The sequence below is a fragment of the Protomyctophum bolini genome, assembly GCF_963924005.1.
Source record: "Protomyctophum bolini genome assembly, chromosome: 23".
Lineage (NCBI taxonomy): Eukaryota > Metazoa > Chordata > Actinopteri > Myctophiformes > Myctophidae > Protomyctophum > Protomyctophum bolini.
In genome coordinates this window covers 29,409,329-29,427,325 of record NC_137884.1, presented here as the reverse complement: position 1 = coordinate 29,427,325, position 17,997 = coordinate 29,409,329, and the positions used below count along the sequence as shown (strand labels likewise).

Genomic DNA, 17,997 nt, shown 5'->3' with positions numbered 1-17,997 from the left:
ATCTCCAGCTGTTTTTAGGGGGAGGTAGGATTTGACCGTGGTGATGATTGGAAGAAGAGAGTTTTAACGACGGAGCTGATTTGTTTATTAAGTTTAAAATCTTTATAAAAAATAAAACCAATAGGGGGGACAGTGGTACAGCCGGTAGTGTTGTCGCCTCACAGCTAGAAGGTCCTGGGTTCGATTCCCGCTTTGGGCGTTGGGGGCGTGTTCTCTCCTCTGCGTCATCAGAGCCCATACCCGAGGCGGGGTTGGCGAAAGGGCCTTTCTGTGTGGAGTTTGTATGTTCTCCCCGTGTCCCCTAGGGTAGGTACCTTCACATGTTCTCCCTGTGTCCCCTAGGGTAGGTACCCTCACATGTTCTCCCCGTGTCCCCTAGGGTAGGTACCCTCACATGTTCTCCCCGTGTCCCCTAGGGTAGGTACCCTCACATGTTCTCCCCGTGTCCCCTAGGGTGGGTGAAAAGAAGCAGCTTGCACTCCTCATGCATAGAAGGAAGCATGAGGTCAGTCCGTTGCTCTCCCAGGTTAGCAGAGGAAGTGTAGTGTCCAGGATTACATTAGATAATTGACACCGGATGAAAAAATGCGTTACAAAATCGTGGGATAAAAATAAAAATAAAACCAAGATTTCTAGGAAAGGGGTGGATGTTAGAACTTAACACACCCAGGGAGCTAAAGGATATTATGGTCGGATGGTGGTAAAAAAAAACATGATTTCAGTTTTGTTTTCATTTAGGGTGAGAAAGTTTACATTTTAAATAACTTATATAACTGAAATAGCTGTGGTCAATGTTTACAGCTGAATGTTTAGGTTTAACTTTATAAGCTTTCCGTTTGTTTTCAACTAAGAATAATCACGTTTGAGTAGAACTTACTAGACTATGAAATTGCCAAGCCTGATATGATTGTCTATAAATCCTGTTGATCCTCTCTTTGTAACAGGGTTGATCATCACAGAGCAGTCTCTCCTGTACCCAGCTGTGTCTCCATGAAGAGTGACTCGTCCATGCATGGACTTATTGACTTCAAAGATGGACACCACTCTACTGATAAAAGGTTGAAACATGAACTCCATCTGGTGTCTGAATTGTGTACTCCAAGTCAAATCAAATCAAACTTTATTTCTAAAGCATCTATCTGAGCAGATCTAATGGGGAGGGGCAGACATGGAGTAATGTGTTCACGTTTTATAGTGCCGGTGAGAAGGCGGGCAGCTGTGTTCTGCACTAGCTGTAAACGCCTGAGTGACGCCTGGTCGATGCCAATATACAAAGAGTTGCAATAATCTATTCTTGATGAAATCAAAGCATGGATAACCATCTCCAGCTGTTTTTAGGGGGAGGTAGGATTTGACCGTGGTGATGATTGGAAGAAGAGAGTTTTAACAACGAAGCTGATTTGTTTATTAAGTTTAAAATCTTTATAAAAAATAAAACCAATAGGGGGGACAGTGGTACAGCCGGTAGTGTTGTCGCCTCACAGCTAGAAGGTCCTGGGTTCGATTCCCGCTTTGGGCGTTGGGGGCGTGTTCTCTCCTCTGCGTCATCAGAGCCCATACCCGAGGCGGGGTTGGCGAAAGGGCCTTTCTGTGTGGAGTTTGTATGTTCTCCCCGTGTCCCCTAGGGTAGGTACCCTCACATGTTCTCCCCGTGTCCCCTAGGGTAGGTACCCTCACATGTTGTCCCTGTGTCCCCTATGGTAGGTACCCTCACATGTTCTCCCCGTGTCCCCTAGGGTAGGTACCCTCACATGTTGTCCCCGTGTCCCCTAGGGTAGGTACCCTCACATGTTGTCCCTGTGTCCCCTAGGGTAGGTACCCTCACATGTTCTCCCCGTGTCCCCTAGGGTAGGTGAAAAGAAGCAGCTTGCACTCCTCATGCATAGAAGGAAGCATGAGGTCAGTCCGTTGCTCTCCCAGGTTAGCAGAGGAAGTGTAGTGTCCAGGATTACATTAGATAATTGACACCGGATGAAAAAATGCGTTACAAAATCGTGGGATAAAAATAAAAATAAAACGAAGATTTCTAGGAAAGGGGTGGATGTTAGAACTTAACACACCCAGGGAGCTAAAGGATATTATGGTCGGATGGTGGTAAAAAAAAAACATGATTTCAGTTTTGTTTTCATTTAGGGTGAGAAAGTTGACATTTTAAATAACTTATATAACTGAAATAGCTGTGGTCAATGTTTACAGCTGAATGTTTAGGTTTAACTTTATAAGCTTTTCGTTTGTTTTCAACTAAGAATAATCACGTTTGAGTAGAACTTCCTAGACTATGAAATTGCCAAGCCTGATATGATTGTCTATAAATCCTGTTGATCCTCTCTTTGTAACAGGGTTGATCATCACAGAGCAGTCTCTCCTGTACCCAGCTGTGTCTCCATGAAGAGTGACTCGTCCATGCATGGACTTATTGACTTCAAAGATGGACACCACTCTACTGATCAAAGGTTGAAACATGAACTCCATCTGGTGTCTGAATTGTGTATTCCAAGTCAAATCAAATCAAACTTTATTTCTAAAGCATCTATCTGAGCAGATCTAATGGGGAGGGGCAGACATGGAGTAATGTGTTCACGTTTTATAGTGCCGGTGAGAAGGCGGGCAGCTGTGTTCTGCACTAGCTGTAAACGCCTGAGTGACGCCTGGTCGATGCCAATATACAAAGAGTTGCAATAATCTATTCTTGATGAAATCAAAGCATGGATAACCATCTCCAGCTGTTTTTAGGGGGAGGTAGGATTTGACCGTGGTGATGATTGGAAGAAGAGAGTTTTAACGACGGAGCTGATTTGTTTATTAAGTTTAAAATCTTTATAAAAAATAAAACCAATAGGGGGGGACAGTGGTACAGCCGGTAGTGTTGTCGCCTCACAGCTAGAAGGTCCTGGGTTCGATTCCCGCTTTGGGCGTTGGGGGCGTGTTCTCTCCTCTTCGTCATCAGAGCCCATACCCGAGGCGGGGTTGGCGAAAGGGCCTTTCTGTGTGGAGTTTGTATGTTCTCCCCGTGTCCCCTAGGGTAGGTACCCTCACATGTTCTCCCCGTGTCCCCTAGGGTAGGTGAAAAGAAGCAGCTTGCACTCCTCATGCATAGAAGGAAGCATGAGGTCAGTCCGTTGCTCTCCCAGGTTAGCAGAGGAAGTGTAGTGTCCAGGATTACATTAGATAATTGACACCGGATGAAAAAATGCGTTACAAAATCGTGGGATAAAAATAAAAATAAAACCAAGATTTCTAGGAAAGGGGTGGATGTTAGAACTTAACACACCCAGGGAGCTAAAGGATATTATGGTCGGATGGTGGTAAAAAAAACATGATTTCAATTTTGTTTTCATTTAGGGTGAGAAAGTTGACATTTTAAATAACTTATATAACTGAAATAGCTGTGGTCAATGTTTACAGCTGAATGTTTAGGTTTAACTTTATACTTTTAGTTTGTTTTCAACTAAGAATAATCACGTTTGAGTAGAACTTCCTAGACTATGAAAGTGCCAAGCCTGATATGATTGTCTATAAATCCTGTTGATCCTCTCTTTGTAACAGGGTTGATCATCACAGAGCAGTCTCTCCTGTACCCAGCTGTGTCTCCATGAAGAGTGACTCGTCCATGCATGGACTTATTGACTTCAAAGATGGACACCACTCTACTGATCAAAGGTTGAAACATGAACTCCATCTGGTGTCTGAATTGTGTATTCCAAGTCAAATCAAAACAAACTTTATTTCTAAAGCATCTATCTGAGCAGATCTAATGGGGAGGGGCAGACATGGAGTAATGTGTTCACGTTTTATAGTGCCGGTGAGAAGGCGGGCAGCTGTGTTCTGCACTAGCTGTAAACGCCTGAGTGACGCCTGGTCGATGCCAATATACAAAGAGTTGCAATAATCTATTCTTGATTAAATCAAAGCATGGATAACCATCTCCAGCTGTTTTTAGGGGGAGGTAGGATTTGACCGTGGTGATGATTGGAAGAAGAGAGTTTTAACAACAGAGCTGATTTGTTTATTAAGTTTAAAATCTTTTATCAAAAATAAAACCAAGAGGGGGGACAGTGGTACAGCCGGTAGTGTTGTCGCCTCACAGCTAGAAGGTCCTGGGTTCGATTCCCGCTTTGGGCGTTGGGGGCGTGTTCTCTCCTCTTCGTCATCAGAGCCCATACCCGAGGCGGGGTTGGCAAAAGGGCCTTTCTGTGTGGAGTTTGTATGTTCTGCCCGTTTCCCCTAGGGTAGGTACCCTCACATGTTCTCCCCGTGTCCCCTAGGGTAGGTACCCTCACATGTTCTCCCCGTGTCCCCTAGGGTAGGTACCCTCACATGTTGTCCCTGTGTCCCCTATGGTAGGTACCCTCACATGTTCTCCCTGTGTCCCCTAGGGTAGGTACCCTCACATGTTCTCCCCGTGTCCCCTAGGGTAGGTGAAAAGAAGCAGCTTGCACTCCTCATGCATAGAAGGAAGCATGAGGTCAGTCCGTTGCTCTCCCAGGTTAGCAGAGGAAGTGTAGTGTCCAGGATTACATTAGATAATTGACACCGGATGAAAAAATGCGTTACAAAATCGTGGGATAAAAATTTAGATAAAAATAAAAATAAAACCAAGATTTCTAGAAAATGGGTGGATGTTAGAACTTAACACACCCAGGGAGCTAAAGGATATTATGGTCGGATGGTGGTAAAAAAACATATTTCAGTTTTGTTTTCATTTAGGGTGAGAAAGTTGACATTTTAAATAACTTATATAACTGAAATAGCTGTGGTCAATGTTTACAGCTGAATGTTTAGGTTTAACTTTATATGCTTTTTGTTTGTTTTCAACTAAGAATAATCACGTTTGAGTAGAACTTCCTAGACTATGAAATTGCCAAGCCTGATATGATTGTCTATAAATCCTGTTGATCCTCTCTTTGTAACAGGGTTGATCATCACAGAGCAGTCTCTCCTGTACCCAGCTGTGTCTCCATGAAGAGTGACTCGTCCATGCATGGACTTATTGACTTCAAAGATGGACACCACTCTACTGATCAAAGGTTGAAACATGAACTCCATCTTGTGTCTGAATTGTGTACTCCAAGTCAAATCAAATCAAACTTTATTTCTAAAGCATCTATCTGAGCAGATCTAATGGGGAGGGGCAGACATGGAGTAATGTGTTCACGTTTTATAGTGCCGGTCAGAAGGCGGGCAGCTGTGTTCTGCACTAGCTGTAAACGCCTGAGTGACGCCTGGTCGATGCCAATATACAAAGAGTTGCAATAATCTATTCTTGGTGAAATCAAAGCATGGATAACCATCTCCAGCTGTTTTTAGGGGGAGGTAGGATTTGACCGTGGTGATGATTGGAAGAAGAGAGGTTTAACGACGGAGCTGATTTTGTTTATTAAGTTTAAAATCTTTATCAAAAATAAAACCAAGAGGGGGGACAGTGGTACAGTCGGTTGTGTTGTCGCCTCATAGCTAGAAGGTCCTGGGTTCGATTCCCGCTTTGGGCGTTGGGGGCGTGTTCTCTCCTCTGCGTCATCAGAGCCCATACCCGAGGCGGGGTTGGCGAAAGGGCCTTTCTGTGTGGAGTTTGTATGTTCTCCCCGTTTCCCTTAGGGTATAGTACCCTCACATGTTCTCCCCGTGTCCCCTAGGGTAGGTACCCTCACATGTTCTCCCCGTGTCCCCTAGGGTAGGTACCCTCACATGTTGTCCCTGTGTCCCCTATGGTAGGTACCCTCACATGTTCTCCCTGTGTCCCCTAGGGTAGGTACCCTCACATGTTCTCCCCGTGTCCCCTAGGGTAGGTGAAAAGAAGCTTGCACTCCTCATGCATAGAAGGAAGCATGAGGTCAGTCCGTTGCTCTCCCAGGTTAGCAGAGGAAGTGTAGTGTCCAGGATTACATTAGATAATTGACACCGGATGAAAAAATGCGTTACAAAATCGTGGGATAAAAATTTAGATAAAAATAAAAATAAAACCAAGATTTCTAGGAAATGGGTGGATGTTAGAACTTAACACACCCAGGGAGCTAAAGGATATTATGGTCGGATGGTGGTAAAAAAACATATTTCAGTTTTGTTTTCATTTAGGGTGAGAAAGTTGACATTTTAAATAACTTATATAACTGAAATAGCTGTGGTCAATGTTTACAGCTGAATGTTTAGGTTTAACTTTATATGCTTTTTGTTTGTTTTCAACTAAGAATAATCACGTTTGAGTAGAACTTACTAGACTATGAAATTGCCAAGCCTGATATGATTGTCTATAAATCCTGTTGATCCTCTCTTTGTAACAGGGTTGATCATCACAGAGCAGTCTCTCCTGTACCCAGCTGTGTCTCCATGAAGAGTGACTCGTCCATGCATGGACTTATTGACTTCAAAGATGGACACCACTCTACTGATAAAAGGTTGAAACATGAACTCCATCTGGTGTCTGAATTGTGTACTCCAAGTCAAATCAAATCAAACTTTATTTCTAAAGCATCTATCTGAGCAGATCTAATGGGGAGGGGCAGACATGGAGTAATGTGTTCACGTTTTATAGTGCCGGTGAGAAGGCGGGCAGCTGTGTTCTGCAATAGCTGTAAACGCCTGAGTGACGCCTGGTCGATGCCAATATACAAAGAGTTGCAATAATCTATTCTTGATGAAATCAAAGCATGGATAACCATCTCCAGCTGTTTTTAGGGGGAGGTAGGATTTGACCGTGGTGATGATTGGAAGAAGAGAGTTTTAACGACGGAGCTGATTTGTTTATTAAGTTTAAAATCTTTATAAAAAATAAAACCAATAGGGGGGACAGTGGTACAGCCGGTAGTGTTGTCGCCTCACAGCTAGAAGGTCCTGGGTTCGATTCCCGCTTTGGGCGTTGGGGGCGTGTTCTCTCCTCTGCGTCATCAGAGCCCATACCCGAGGCGGGGTTGGCGAAAGGGCCTTTCTGTGTGGAGTTTGTATGTTCTCCCCGTTTCCCTTAGGGTAGGTACCCTCACATGTTCTCCCCGTGTCCCCTAGGGTAGGTGAAAAGAAGCAGCTTGCACTCCTCATGCATAGAAGGAAGCATGAGGTCAGTCCGTTGCTCTCCCAGGTTAGCAGAGGAAGTGTAGTGTCCAGGATTACATTAGATAATTGACACCGGATGAAAAAATGCGTTACAAAATCGTGGGATAAAAATAAAAATAAAACCAAGATTTCTAGGAAAGGGGTGGATGTTAGAACTTAACACACCCAGGGAGCTAAAGGATATTATGGTCGGATGGTGGTAAAAAAAAAACATGATTTCAGTTTTGTTTTCATTTAGGGTGAGAAAGTTTACATTTTAAATAACTTATATAACTGAAATATCTGTGGTCAATGTTTACAGCTGAATGTTTAGGTTTAACTTTATACTTTTAGTTTGTTTTCAACTAAGAATAATCACGTTTGAGTAGAACTTCCTAGACTATGAAATTGCCAAGCCTGATATGATTGTCTATAAATCCTGTTGATCCTCTCTTTGTAACAGGGTTGATCATCACAGAGCAGTCTCTCCTGTACCCAGCTGTGTCTCCATGAAGAGTGACTCGTCCATGCATGGACTTATTGACTTCAAAGATGGACACCACTCTACTGATCAAAGGTTGAAACATGAACTCCATCTGGTGTCTGAATTGTGTATTCCAAGTCAAATCAAAACAAACTTTATTTCTAAAGCATCTATCTGAGCAGATCTAATGGGGAGGGGCAGACATGGAGTAATGTGTTCACGTTTTATAGTGCCGGTGAGAAGGCGGGCAGCTGTGTTCTGCACTAGCTGTAAACGCCTGAGTGACGCCTGGTCGATGCCAATATATAAAGAGTTGCAATAATCTATTCTTGATTAAATCAAAGCATGGATAACCATCTCCAGCTGTTTTTAGGGGGAGGTAGGATTTGACCGTGGTGATGATTGGAAGAAGAGAGTTTTAACAACAGAGCTGATTTGTTTATTAAGTTTAAAATCTTTTATCAAAAATAAAACCAAGAGGGGGGACAGTGGTACAGCCGGTAGTGTTGTCGCCTCACAGCTAGAAGGTCCTGGGTTCGATTCCCGCTTTGGGCGTTGGGGGCGTGTTCTCTCCTCTTCGTCATCAGAGCCCATACCCGAGGCGGGGTTGGCAAAAGGGCCTTTCTGTGTGGAGTTTGTATGTTCTGCCCGTTTCCCCTAGGGTAGGTACCCTCACATGTTCTCCCCGTGTCCCCTAGGGTAGGTACCCTCACATGTTCTCCCCGTGTCCCCTAGGGTAGGTACCCTCACATGTTGTCCCTGTGTCCCCTATGGTAGGTACCCTCACATGTTCTCCCTGTGTCCCCTAGGGTAGGTACCCTCACATGTTCTCCCCGTGTCCCCTAGGGTAGGTGAAAAGAAGCAGCTTGCACTCCTCATGCATAGAAGGAAGCATGAGGTCAGTCCGTTGCTCTCCCAGGTTAGCAGAGGAAGTGTAGTGTCCAGGATTACATTAGATAATTGACACCGGATGAAAAAATGCGTTACAAAATCGTGGGATAAAAATTTAGATAAAAATAAAAATAAAACCAAGATTTCTAGAAAATGGGTGGATGTTAGAACTTAACACACCCAGGGAGCTAAAGGATATTATGGTCGGATGGTGGTAAAAAAAACATATTTCAGTTTTGTTTTCATTTAGGGTGAGAAAGTTGACATTTTAACCCATTCTGACCGGGCACCCATTTTGGTGTTGGCATCATGTTATGCTTTAGCTATTGAAAAATAGCAGATCTACAAGCTCATATCGCGCCACCGAGTGGCGCGATACGAGCTTGTAGGTCTGCTATTTTTGAAAAATTTGAAGAACGACTGACATTTTTAGAATCTGATCTCAGGTCAGAATGGGTTCATCAGACCAGTGTGTGTCCAGTGGAAACCTCGTATGAATCTGATCTCAGGTCAGAATGGGTTAAATAACTTATATAACTGAAATAGCTGTGGTCAATGTTTACAGCTGAATGTTTAGGTTTAACTTTATATGCTTTTTGTTTGTTTTCAACTAAGAATAATCACGTTTGAGTAGAACTTCCTAGACTATGAAATTGCCAAGCCTGATATGATTGTCTATAAATCCTGTTGATCCTCTCTTTGTAACAGGGTTGATCATCACAGAGCAGTCTCTCCTGTACCCAGCTGTGTCTCCATGAAGAGTGACTCGTCCATGCATGGACTTATTGACTTCAAAGATGGACACCACTCTACTGATAAAAGGTTGAAACATGAACTCCATCTGGTGTCTGAATTGTGTACTCCAAGTCAAATCAAATCAAACTTTATTTCTAAAGCATCTATCTGAGCAGATCTAATGGGGAGGGGCAGACATGGAGTAATGTGTTCACGTTTTATAGTGCCGGTGAGAAGGCGGGCAGCTGTGTTCTGCACTAGCTGTAAACGCCTGAGTGACGCCTGGTCGATGCCAAAATACAAAGAGTTGCAATAATCTATTCTTGATGAAATCAAAGCATGGATAACCATCTCCAGCTGTTTTTAGGGGGAGGTAGGATTTGACCGTGGTGATGATTGGAAGAAGAGAGTTTTAACAACGGAGCTGATTTGTTTATTAAGTTTAAAATCTTTATAAAAAATAAAACCAATAGGGGGGACAGTGGTACAGCCGGTAGTGTTGTCGCCTCACAGCTAGAAGGTCCTGGGTTCGATTCCCGCTTTGGGCGTTGGGGGCGTGTTCTCTCCTCTGCGTCATCAGAGCCCATACCCGAGGCGGGGTTGGCGAAACGGCCTTTCTGTGTGGAGTTTGTATGTTCTCCCCGTGTCCCCTAGGGTAGGTACCCTCACATGTTCTCCCCGTGTCCCCTAGGGTAGGTACCCTCACATGTTCTCCCCGTGTCCCCTAGGGTAGGTACCCTCACATGTTCTCCCCGTGTCCCCTAGGGTAGGTACCCTCACATGTTGTCCCTGTGTCCCCTATGGTAGGTACCCTCACATGTTCTCCCTGTGTCCCCTAGGGTAGGTACCCTCACATGTTCTCCCCGTGTCCCCTAGGGTAGGTGAAAAGAAGCAGCTTGCACTCCTCATGCATAGAAGGAAGCATGAGGTCAGTCCGTTGCTCTCCCAGGTTAGCAGAGGAAGTGTAGTGTCCAGGATTACATTAGATAATTGACACCGGATGAAAAAATGCGTTACAAAATCGTGGGATAAAAATTTAGATAAAAATAAAAATAAAACCAAGATTTCTAGGAAATGGGTGGATGTTAGAACTTAACACACCCAGGGAGCTAAAGGATATTATGGTCGGATGGTGGTAAAAAAAAAACATGATTTCAGTTTTGTTTTCATTTAGGGTGAGAAAGTTTACATTTTAAATAACTTATATAACTGAAATATCTGTGGTCAATGTTTACAGCTGAATGTTTAGGTTTAACTTTATACTTTTAGTTTGTTTTCAACTAAGAATAATCACGTTTGAGTAGAACTTACTAGACTATGAAATTGCCAAGCCTGATATGATTGTCTATAAATCCTGTTGATCCTCTCTTTGTAACAGGGTTGATCATCACAGAGCAGTCTCTCCTGTACCCAGCTGTGTCTCCATGAAGAGTGACTCGTCCATGCATGGACTTATTGACTTCAAAGATGGACACCACTCTACTGATCAAAGGTTGAAACATGAACTCCATCTGGTGTCTGAATTGTGTACTCCAAGTCAAATCAAATCAAACTTTATTTCTAAAGCATCTATCTGAGCAGATCTAATGGGGAGGAGCAGACATGGAGTAATGTGTTCACGTTTTATAGTGCCGGTGAGAAGGCGGGCAGCTGTGTTCTGCACTAGCTGTAAACGCCTGAGTGACGCCTGGTCGATGCCAATATACAAAGAGTTGCAATAATCTATTCTTGATGAAATCAAAGCATGGATAACCATCTCCAGCTGTTTTTAGGGGGAGGTAGGATTTGACCGTGGCGATGATTGGAATAAGAGAGTTTTAACGAAGGAGCTGATTTGTTTATTAAGTTTAAAATCTTTATCAAAAATAAAACCAAGAGGGGGGACAGTGGCACAGTCTGTAGTGTTGTCGCCTCACAGCTAGAAGGTCCTGGGTTCGATTCCCGCTTTGGGCGTTGGGGGCGTGTTCTCTCCTCTGCGTCATCAGAGCCCATACCCGAGGCGGGGTTGGCGAAACGGCCTTTCTGTGTGGAGTTTGTATGTTCTCCCCGTGTCCCCTAGGGTAGGTACCCTCACATGTTCTCCCTGTGTCCCCTAGGGTAGGTACCCTCACATGTTCTCCCTGTATCCCCTAGGGTAGGTACCCTCACATGTTCTCCCGTGTCCCCTAGGGTAGGTACCCTCACATGTTCTCTCCGTGTTCCCTAGGGTAGGTACCCTCACAAAAAACATGCAGTAATCCTGGTCTCTAAACTACCTCCCCCTGGCCAGCCAGGGGGGCCTGATGGAGAGGAAAGGAACTTTTCAGAATAACGTGATCTTTCGACGCTCTATGTCCGACCGGGGAAACTCTCTCCTGTTGGGTGAAAAGAAGCAGCTTGGACTCCTCATGCATAGAAGGAAGCATGAGGTCAGTCCGTTGCTCTCCCAGGTTGGCAGAGGAAGTGTAATGCCCAGGATTACATTAGATAATTGACACTGGGTGAAAATCGTGGGATAAAAATTTAGAAAAAAGTTAAAATAAAACCAAGATTTCTAGGAAAGGGGTGGATGTTAGAACTTAACACACCCAGGGAGCTAAAGGATATTATGGTCGGATGGTGGTAAAAAAAACATGATTTCAGTTTTGTTTTCATTTAGGGTGAGAAAGTTTACATTTTAAATAACTTGTATAACTGAAATATCTGTGGTCAATGTTTACAGCTGAATGTTTAGGTTTAACTTTATAAGCTTTTTGTTTGTTTTCAACTAAGAATAATCACGTTTGAGTAGAACTTCCTAGACTATGAAATTGCCAAGCCTGATACGATTGTCTATAAATCCTGTTGATCCTCTCTTTGTAACAGGGTTGATCATCACAGAGCAGTCTCTCCTGTACCCAGCTGTGTCTCCATGAAGAGTGACTCGTCCATGCATGGACTTATTGACTTCAAAGATGGACACCACTCTACTGATCAAAGGTTGAAACATGAACTCCATCTGGTGTCTGAATTGTGTACTCCAAGTCAAATCAAATCAAACTTTATTTCTAAAGCATCTATTTGAGCAGATCTAATGGGGAGGGGCAGACATGGAGTAATGTGTTCACGTTTTATAGTGCCGGTGAGAAGGCGGGCAGCTGTGTTCTGCACTAGCTGTAAACGCCTGAGTGACGCCTGGTCGATGCCAATATATAAAGAGTTGCAATAATCTATTCTTGATTAAATCAAAGCATGGATAACCATCTCCAGCTGTTTTTAGGGGGAGGTAGGATTTGACCGTGGTGATGATTGGAAGAAGAGAGTTTTAACAACAGTGCTGATTTGTTTATTAAGTTTAAAATCTTTTATCAAAAATAAAACCAAGAGGGGGGACAGTGGTACAGCCGGTAGTGTTGTCGCCTCACATCTAGAAGGTCCTGGGTTCGATTCCCGCTTTGGGCGTTGGGGGCGTGTTCTCTCCTCTTCGTCATCAGAGCCCATACCCGAGGCGGGGTTGGCGAAAGGGCCTTTCTGTGTGGAGTTTGTATGTTCTGCCCGTTTCCCCTAGGGTAGGTACCCTCACATGTTCTCCCCGTGTCCCCTAGGGTAGGTACCCTCACATGTTCTCCCCGTGTCCCCTAGGGTAGGTACCCTCACATGTTCTCCCCGCGTCCCTTAGGGTATAGTACCCTCACATGTTCTTCCCGTGTCCCCTAGGGTAGGTACCCTCACATGTTCTCCCCATGTCCCCTAGGGTAGGTACCCTCACATGTTCTCGCCGTGTCCCCTAGGGTAGGTACCCTCACATGTTCTCCCCGTGTCCCCTAGGGTAGGTACCCTCACATGTTCTCCCCGTATCCCTAGGGTACCCTCACAAAAGCATGAAGTAATCCTGGTAGGAATGTGTTAAGGAGAAAACTGTTACAATTGCTCAATTCAACAGACCCATTCAGGATTCTAAAAACGCCTTCTCAATCCTGACCTAAGTTTTAAGTGTTTAGAGAGGCACTTGTCTTTATCTCCTTGGGCAAATCATTCCATTGCACCGTTTGTACTACATGGAATACAAGCTACTGTTATGCTAATTACTGTCTGTTATTTACTTAGTATTATTTCTAGTAGTATTATTCACTGTCTCTGTTGTTTATGTATTGTTATTTCTGTCGGTATGATTCCAGAAGTGTCCACCACAGAGCAGAGTCTCCAACTCCCAGCCTTCTGTCTGTGAAGAGTGACAAGTCTAAAGGAGATCCTCCTAACTTCAGTAACGAACCTGGATCTCCTGATTCACAGTATGTCAACCCTCCTATAAATATATACAACACTATAACACTATACAATTTACACTATAACATATTTTATAGTGCCGGTGAGAAGGCGGGCAGCTGTGTTCTGCACTAGCTGTAAACGCCTGAGTGACGCCTGGTCGATGCCAATATACAAAGAGTTGCAATAATCTATTCTTGATGAAATCAAAGCATGGATAACCATCTCCAGCTGTTTTTAGGGGGAGGTAGGATTTGACCGTGGCGATGATTGGAAGAAGAGAGTTTTAACGACGGAGCTGATTTGTTTATTAAGTTTAAAATCTATATAAAAAATAAAACCAAGAGGGGGGACAGTGGTACAGCCGGTAGTGTTGTCGCCTCACAGCTAGAAGGTCCTGGGTTCGATTCCCGCTTTGGGCGTTGGGGGCGTGTTCTCTCCTCTGCGTCATCAGAGCCCATACCCGAGGCAGGGTTGGCGAAACGGCCTTTCTGTGTGGAGTTTGTATGTTCTCCCCGTGTCCCCTAGGGTAGGTACCCTCACATGTTCTCCCCGTGTCCCCTAGGGTAGGTACCCTCACATGTTCTCCCCGTGTCCCCTAGGGTAGGTACCCTCACATGTTCTCCCCGTGTCCCCTAGGGTAGGTACCCTCACATGTTCTCCCCGTGTCCCCTAGGGTAGGTACCCTCACATGTTCTCCTCGTGTCCCCTAGGGTACCCTCACAAAAACATGCAGTAATCCTGGTAGGAATGTGTTAAGGAGATAACTGTTACAATTGCTCAATTCAACAGACCCATTCAGGATTCTAAAAACGCCTTCTCAATCCTGACCTAAGTTTTAAGTGTTTAGAGAGGCACTTGTCTTTATCTCCTTGGGCAAATCATTCCATTGCACTGTTTGTACTACATGGAATACAAGATACTGTTATGCTAATTACCGTCTGTTATTTACTTCGTATTATTTCTAGTAGTATTATTCACTGTCTCTGTTGTTTATATATTGTTATTTCTGTCTGTATGATTCCAGAAGTGTCCACCACAGAGCAGAGTCTCCAACTCCCAGCCTTCTGTCTGTGAAGAGTGACAAGTCTAAAGGAGTTCCTCCTAACTTCAGTAACGAACCTGGACCTCCTGATTCACAGTATGTCAACCCTCCTATAAATATATACAACACTATAACACTGTAACACTATACAATTTACACTATAACATATTTTATAGTGCCGGTGAGAAGGCGGGCAGCTGTGTTCTGCACTAGCTGTAAACGCCTGAGTGACGCCTGGTCGATGCCAATATACAAAGAGTTGCAAAAATCTATTCTTGATGAAATCAAAGCATGGATAACCATCTCCAGCTGTTTTTAGGGGGAGGTAGGATTTGACCGTGGTGATGATTGGAAGAAGAGAGTTTTAACGACGGAGCTGATTTTGTTTATTAAGTTTAAAATCTTTATCAAAAATAAAACCAAGAGGGGGGACAGTGGCACAGCCGGTAGTGTTGTCGCCTCACAGCTAGAAGGTCCTGGGTTCGATTCCCGCTGTGGGCGCTGGGGGCGTGTTCTCTCCTCTGCGTCATCAGAGCCCATACCCGAGGCGGGGTTGGCGAAACGGCCTTTCTGTGTGGAGTTTGTATGTTCTCCCCGTTTCCCTTAGGGTATAGTACCCTCACATGTTCTCCCTGTGTCCCTTAGGGTATAGTACCCTCACATGTTCTCCCTGTGTCCCCTAGGGTAGGTACCCTCACATGTTCTCCCCGTGTCCCTTAGGGTATAGTACCCTCACATGTTCTTCCCGTGTCCCCTAGGGTATAGGTACCCTCACATGTTCTCCCCATGTCCCCTAGGGTAGGTACCCTCACATGTTCTCCCCGTGTCCCCTAGGGTAGGTACCCTCACATGTTCTCCCCGTGTCCCCTAGGGTAGGTACCCTCACATGTTCTCCCTGTGTCCCCTAGGGTACCCTCACAAAAGCATGAAGTAATCCTGGTAGGAATGTGTTAAGGAGAAAACTGTTACAATTGCTCAATTCAACAGACCCATTCAGGATTCTAAAAACGCCTTCTCAATCCTGACCTAAGTTTTAAGTGTTTAGAGAGGCACTTGTCTTTATCTCCTTGGGCAAATCGTTCCATTGCACCGTTTGTACTACATGGAATACAAGCTACTGTTATGCTAATTACTGTCTGTTATTTACTTAGTATTATTTCTAGTAGTATTATTCACTGTCTCTGTTGTTTATGTATTGTTATTTCTGTCTGTATGATTCCAGAAGTGTCCACCACAGAGCAGAGTCTCCAACTCCCAGCCTTCTGTCTGTGAAGAGTGACAAGTCTAAAGGAGATCCTCCTAACTTCAGTAACGAACCTGGACCTCCTGATTCACAGTATGTCAACCCTCCTATAAATATATACAACACTATAACACTGTAACACTATACAATTTACACTATAACATATTTTATAGTGCCGGTGAGAAGGCGGGCAGCTGTGTTCTGCACTAGCTGTAAACGCCTGAGTGACGCCTGGTCGATGCCAATATACAAAGAGTTGCAATAATCTATTCTTGATGAAATCAAAGCATGGATAACCATCTCCAGCTGTTTTTAGGGGAGGTAGGATTTGACCGTGGCGATGATTGGAAGAAGAGAGTTTTAACGACGGAGCTGATTTGTTTATTAAGTTTAAAATCTTTATCAAAAATAAAACCAAGAGGGGGGACAGTGGTACAGCCGGTAGTGTTGTCGCCTCACAGCTAGAAGGTCCTGGGTTCGATTCCCGCTGTGGGCGCTGGGGGCGTGTTCTCTCCTCTGCGTCATCAGAGCCCATACCCGAGGCGGGGTTGGCGAAAGGGCCTTTCTGTGTGGAGTTTGTATGTTCTCCCCGTTTCCCCTAGGGTATAGTACCCTCACATGTTCTCCCTGTGTCCCCTAGGGTAGGTACCCTCACATGTTCTCCCTGTGTCCCCTAGGGTAGGTACCCTCACATGTTCTCCCCGTGTCCCTTAGGGTATAGTACCCTCACATGTTCTCCCTGTGTCCCCTAGGGTAGGTACCCTCACATGTTCTCCCCGTGTCCCTTAGGGTATAGTACCCTCACATGTTCTTCCCGTGTCCCTAGGGCAGTGTTTCCCAACCTTTTTTGTCCCAGGGAACACTTTTCATAGCCCTAAAATCTCGGGGAACACCTAGGGGGGGGGGGGGGTGTATATATATATATATATATATATACATACATATATATATATATATATATATATATATTAAATATATAGTAAAACGTAAAAGTAAATATACTTTTAAAAACACACATGACAGCACTCATCAAATAACTTCAAAGAGAAAGAAAAGGACAGAGACAGAGCCTCAGTTTCAAAACAATTGCTCATATGAAATGTGAAATGCCACCTAATCCTTTTCCTTTCTTTATTTTATTCAACTTGTGAATGCTGCATGCTTTTATTGTGAAGGGTCTCAGTTCTCACAGCCTGCTTATTTCCACGTGCTGAAAATAGCTGATCGACAAGCTCACAGCGCGTTGCGTCCGCAACGCGTTGTGAGCTTGTAGATCAGCCATTTTCAGCATGCAAGCATAACACGTGTACGACGAAGAATAAATCAGGCATCGCTGCTCTTCTGTGGAGGGAGGGAGATATATTTTGTTGGCCGAACGAGGCGATCATGTTTGGACATCTATGGAAAGCTATTTTGGACAGCTATTTTTCGTGGCACATTATGTTTAATCACAACAACGTCACGTTTACTTTACCTCCTCAGTGTTTGGGTCGGGACTGTGTGTGTCTGCCGTCTACGTGCATATGCACTCTGCGCGCTCCAGTCTTTCTGGAGGGAGCGAAATGTAGCGTCTTCTGCATGCATCTAAGCATTAACATTTCAATGGCCGAGGGTCGTTAGAGTCTATTGTTCCGTGTTGTAGTTATCGCATGTCTAATGGTTAGACGTGTGACAACAACGACGCAACAATAGGAAGCCTGCAGCTCAATAGCTTTTGCTTTCGGGGGAGGGATAGTGTTAATTTAGTTAAAATCAGGCGGAACACTTGGAGACATCAAGAGGAGCACCATAGCTCCGCGTAGCACAGGTTGGGAAACACTGCCCTAGGGTATAGGTACCCTCACATGTTCTCCCCATGTCCCCTAGGGTAGGTACCCTCACATGTTCTCCCCGTGTCCCCTAGGGTACCCTCACAAAAGCATGAAGTAATCCTGGTAGGAATGTGTTAAGGAGAAAACTGTTACAATTGCTCAATTCAACAGACCCATTCAGGATTCTAAAAACGCCTTCTCAATCCTGACCTAAGTTTTAAGTGTTTAGAGATGCACTTGTCTTTATCTCCTTGGGCAAATCATTCCATTGCACCGTTTGTACTACATGGAATACAAGATACTGTTATGCTAATTACTGTCTGTTATTTACTTAGTATTATTTATAGTAGTATTATTCACTGTCTCTGTTGTTTATGTATTGTTATTTCTGTCTGTATGATTCCAGAAGTGTCCACCACAGAGCAGTGTCTCCAACTCCCAGCCTTCTGTCTGTGAAGAGTGACAGGTCTAAAGGAGTTCCTCCTAACTTCAGTAACGAACCTGGACCTCCTGATTCACAGTATGTCAACCCTCCTATAAA

At 44.3% G+C, this 17,997-nt stretch overlaps 2 protein-coding genes across 3 annotated transcripts in view; both read left to right on the top strand.

Annotated features, from left to right (window-relative positions):
• Window positions 1-935: 935 nt before the first annotated feature.
• On the top strand, window positions 936-4,919 carry LOC308311031 (uncharacterized protein; the record flags this gene model as incomplete). Its single annotated transcript, XM_080757528.1, has 4 exons — window positions 936-1,058; window positions 2,340-2,453; window positions 3,547-3,682; window positions 4,914-4,919. Exons 1-4 carry the CDS (start codon window positions 991-993, stop codon window positions 4,917-4,919), a joined length of 324 nt encoding a protein of 107 aa, XP_080613654.1. The 5' UTR covers window positions 936-990.
• LOC308310795 (NACHT, LRR and PYD domains-containing protein 3-like) overlaps window positions 4,905-17,997 on the top strand; it is a 28,918-nt gene continuing 15,825 nt past the window's right edge. Inside the window, exons 1-10 of one of the 2 annotated variants that reach the window (XM_080757227.1) lie at window positions 4,905-5,027; window positions 6,279-6,392; window positions 7,487-7,600; window positions 9,107-9,220; window positions 10,512-10,625; window positions 11,978-12,091; window positions 13,270-13,383; window positions 14,385-14,498; window positions 15,625-15,738; window positions 17,863-17,976. In XM_080757227.1, the coding sequence (XP_080613353.1) occupies window positions 4,960-5,027; window positions 6,279-6,392; window positions 7,487-7,600; window positions 9,107-9,220; window positions 10,512-10,625; window positions 11,978-12,091; window positions 13,270-13,383; window positions 14,385-14,498; window positions 15,625-15,738; window positions 17,863-17,976 (1,094 nt within the window). In that variant the 5' untranslated portion in view covers window positions 4,905-4,959. The remainder of the gene's footprint in view (window positions 5,028-6,278; window positions 6,393-7,486; window positions 7,601-9,106; window positions 9,221-10,511; window positions 10,626-11,977; window positions 12,092-13,269; window positions 13,384-14,384; window positions 14,499-15,624; window positions 15,739-17,862; window positions 17,977-17,997) is intronic. The other variant, XM_080757228.1, reaches the window with a different exon arrangement.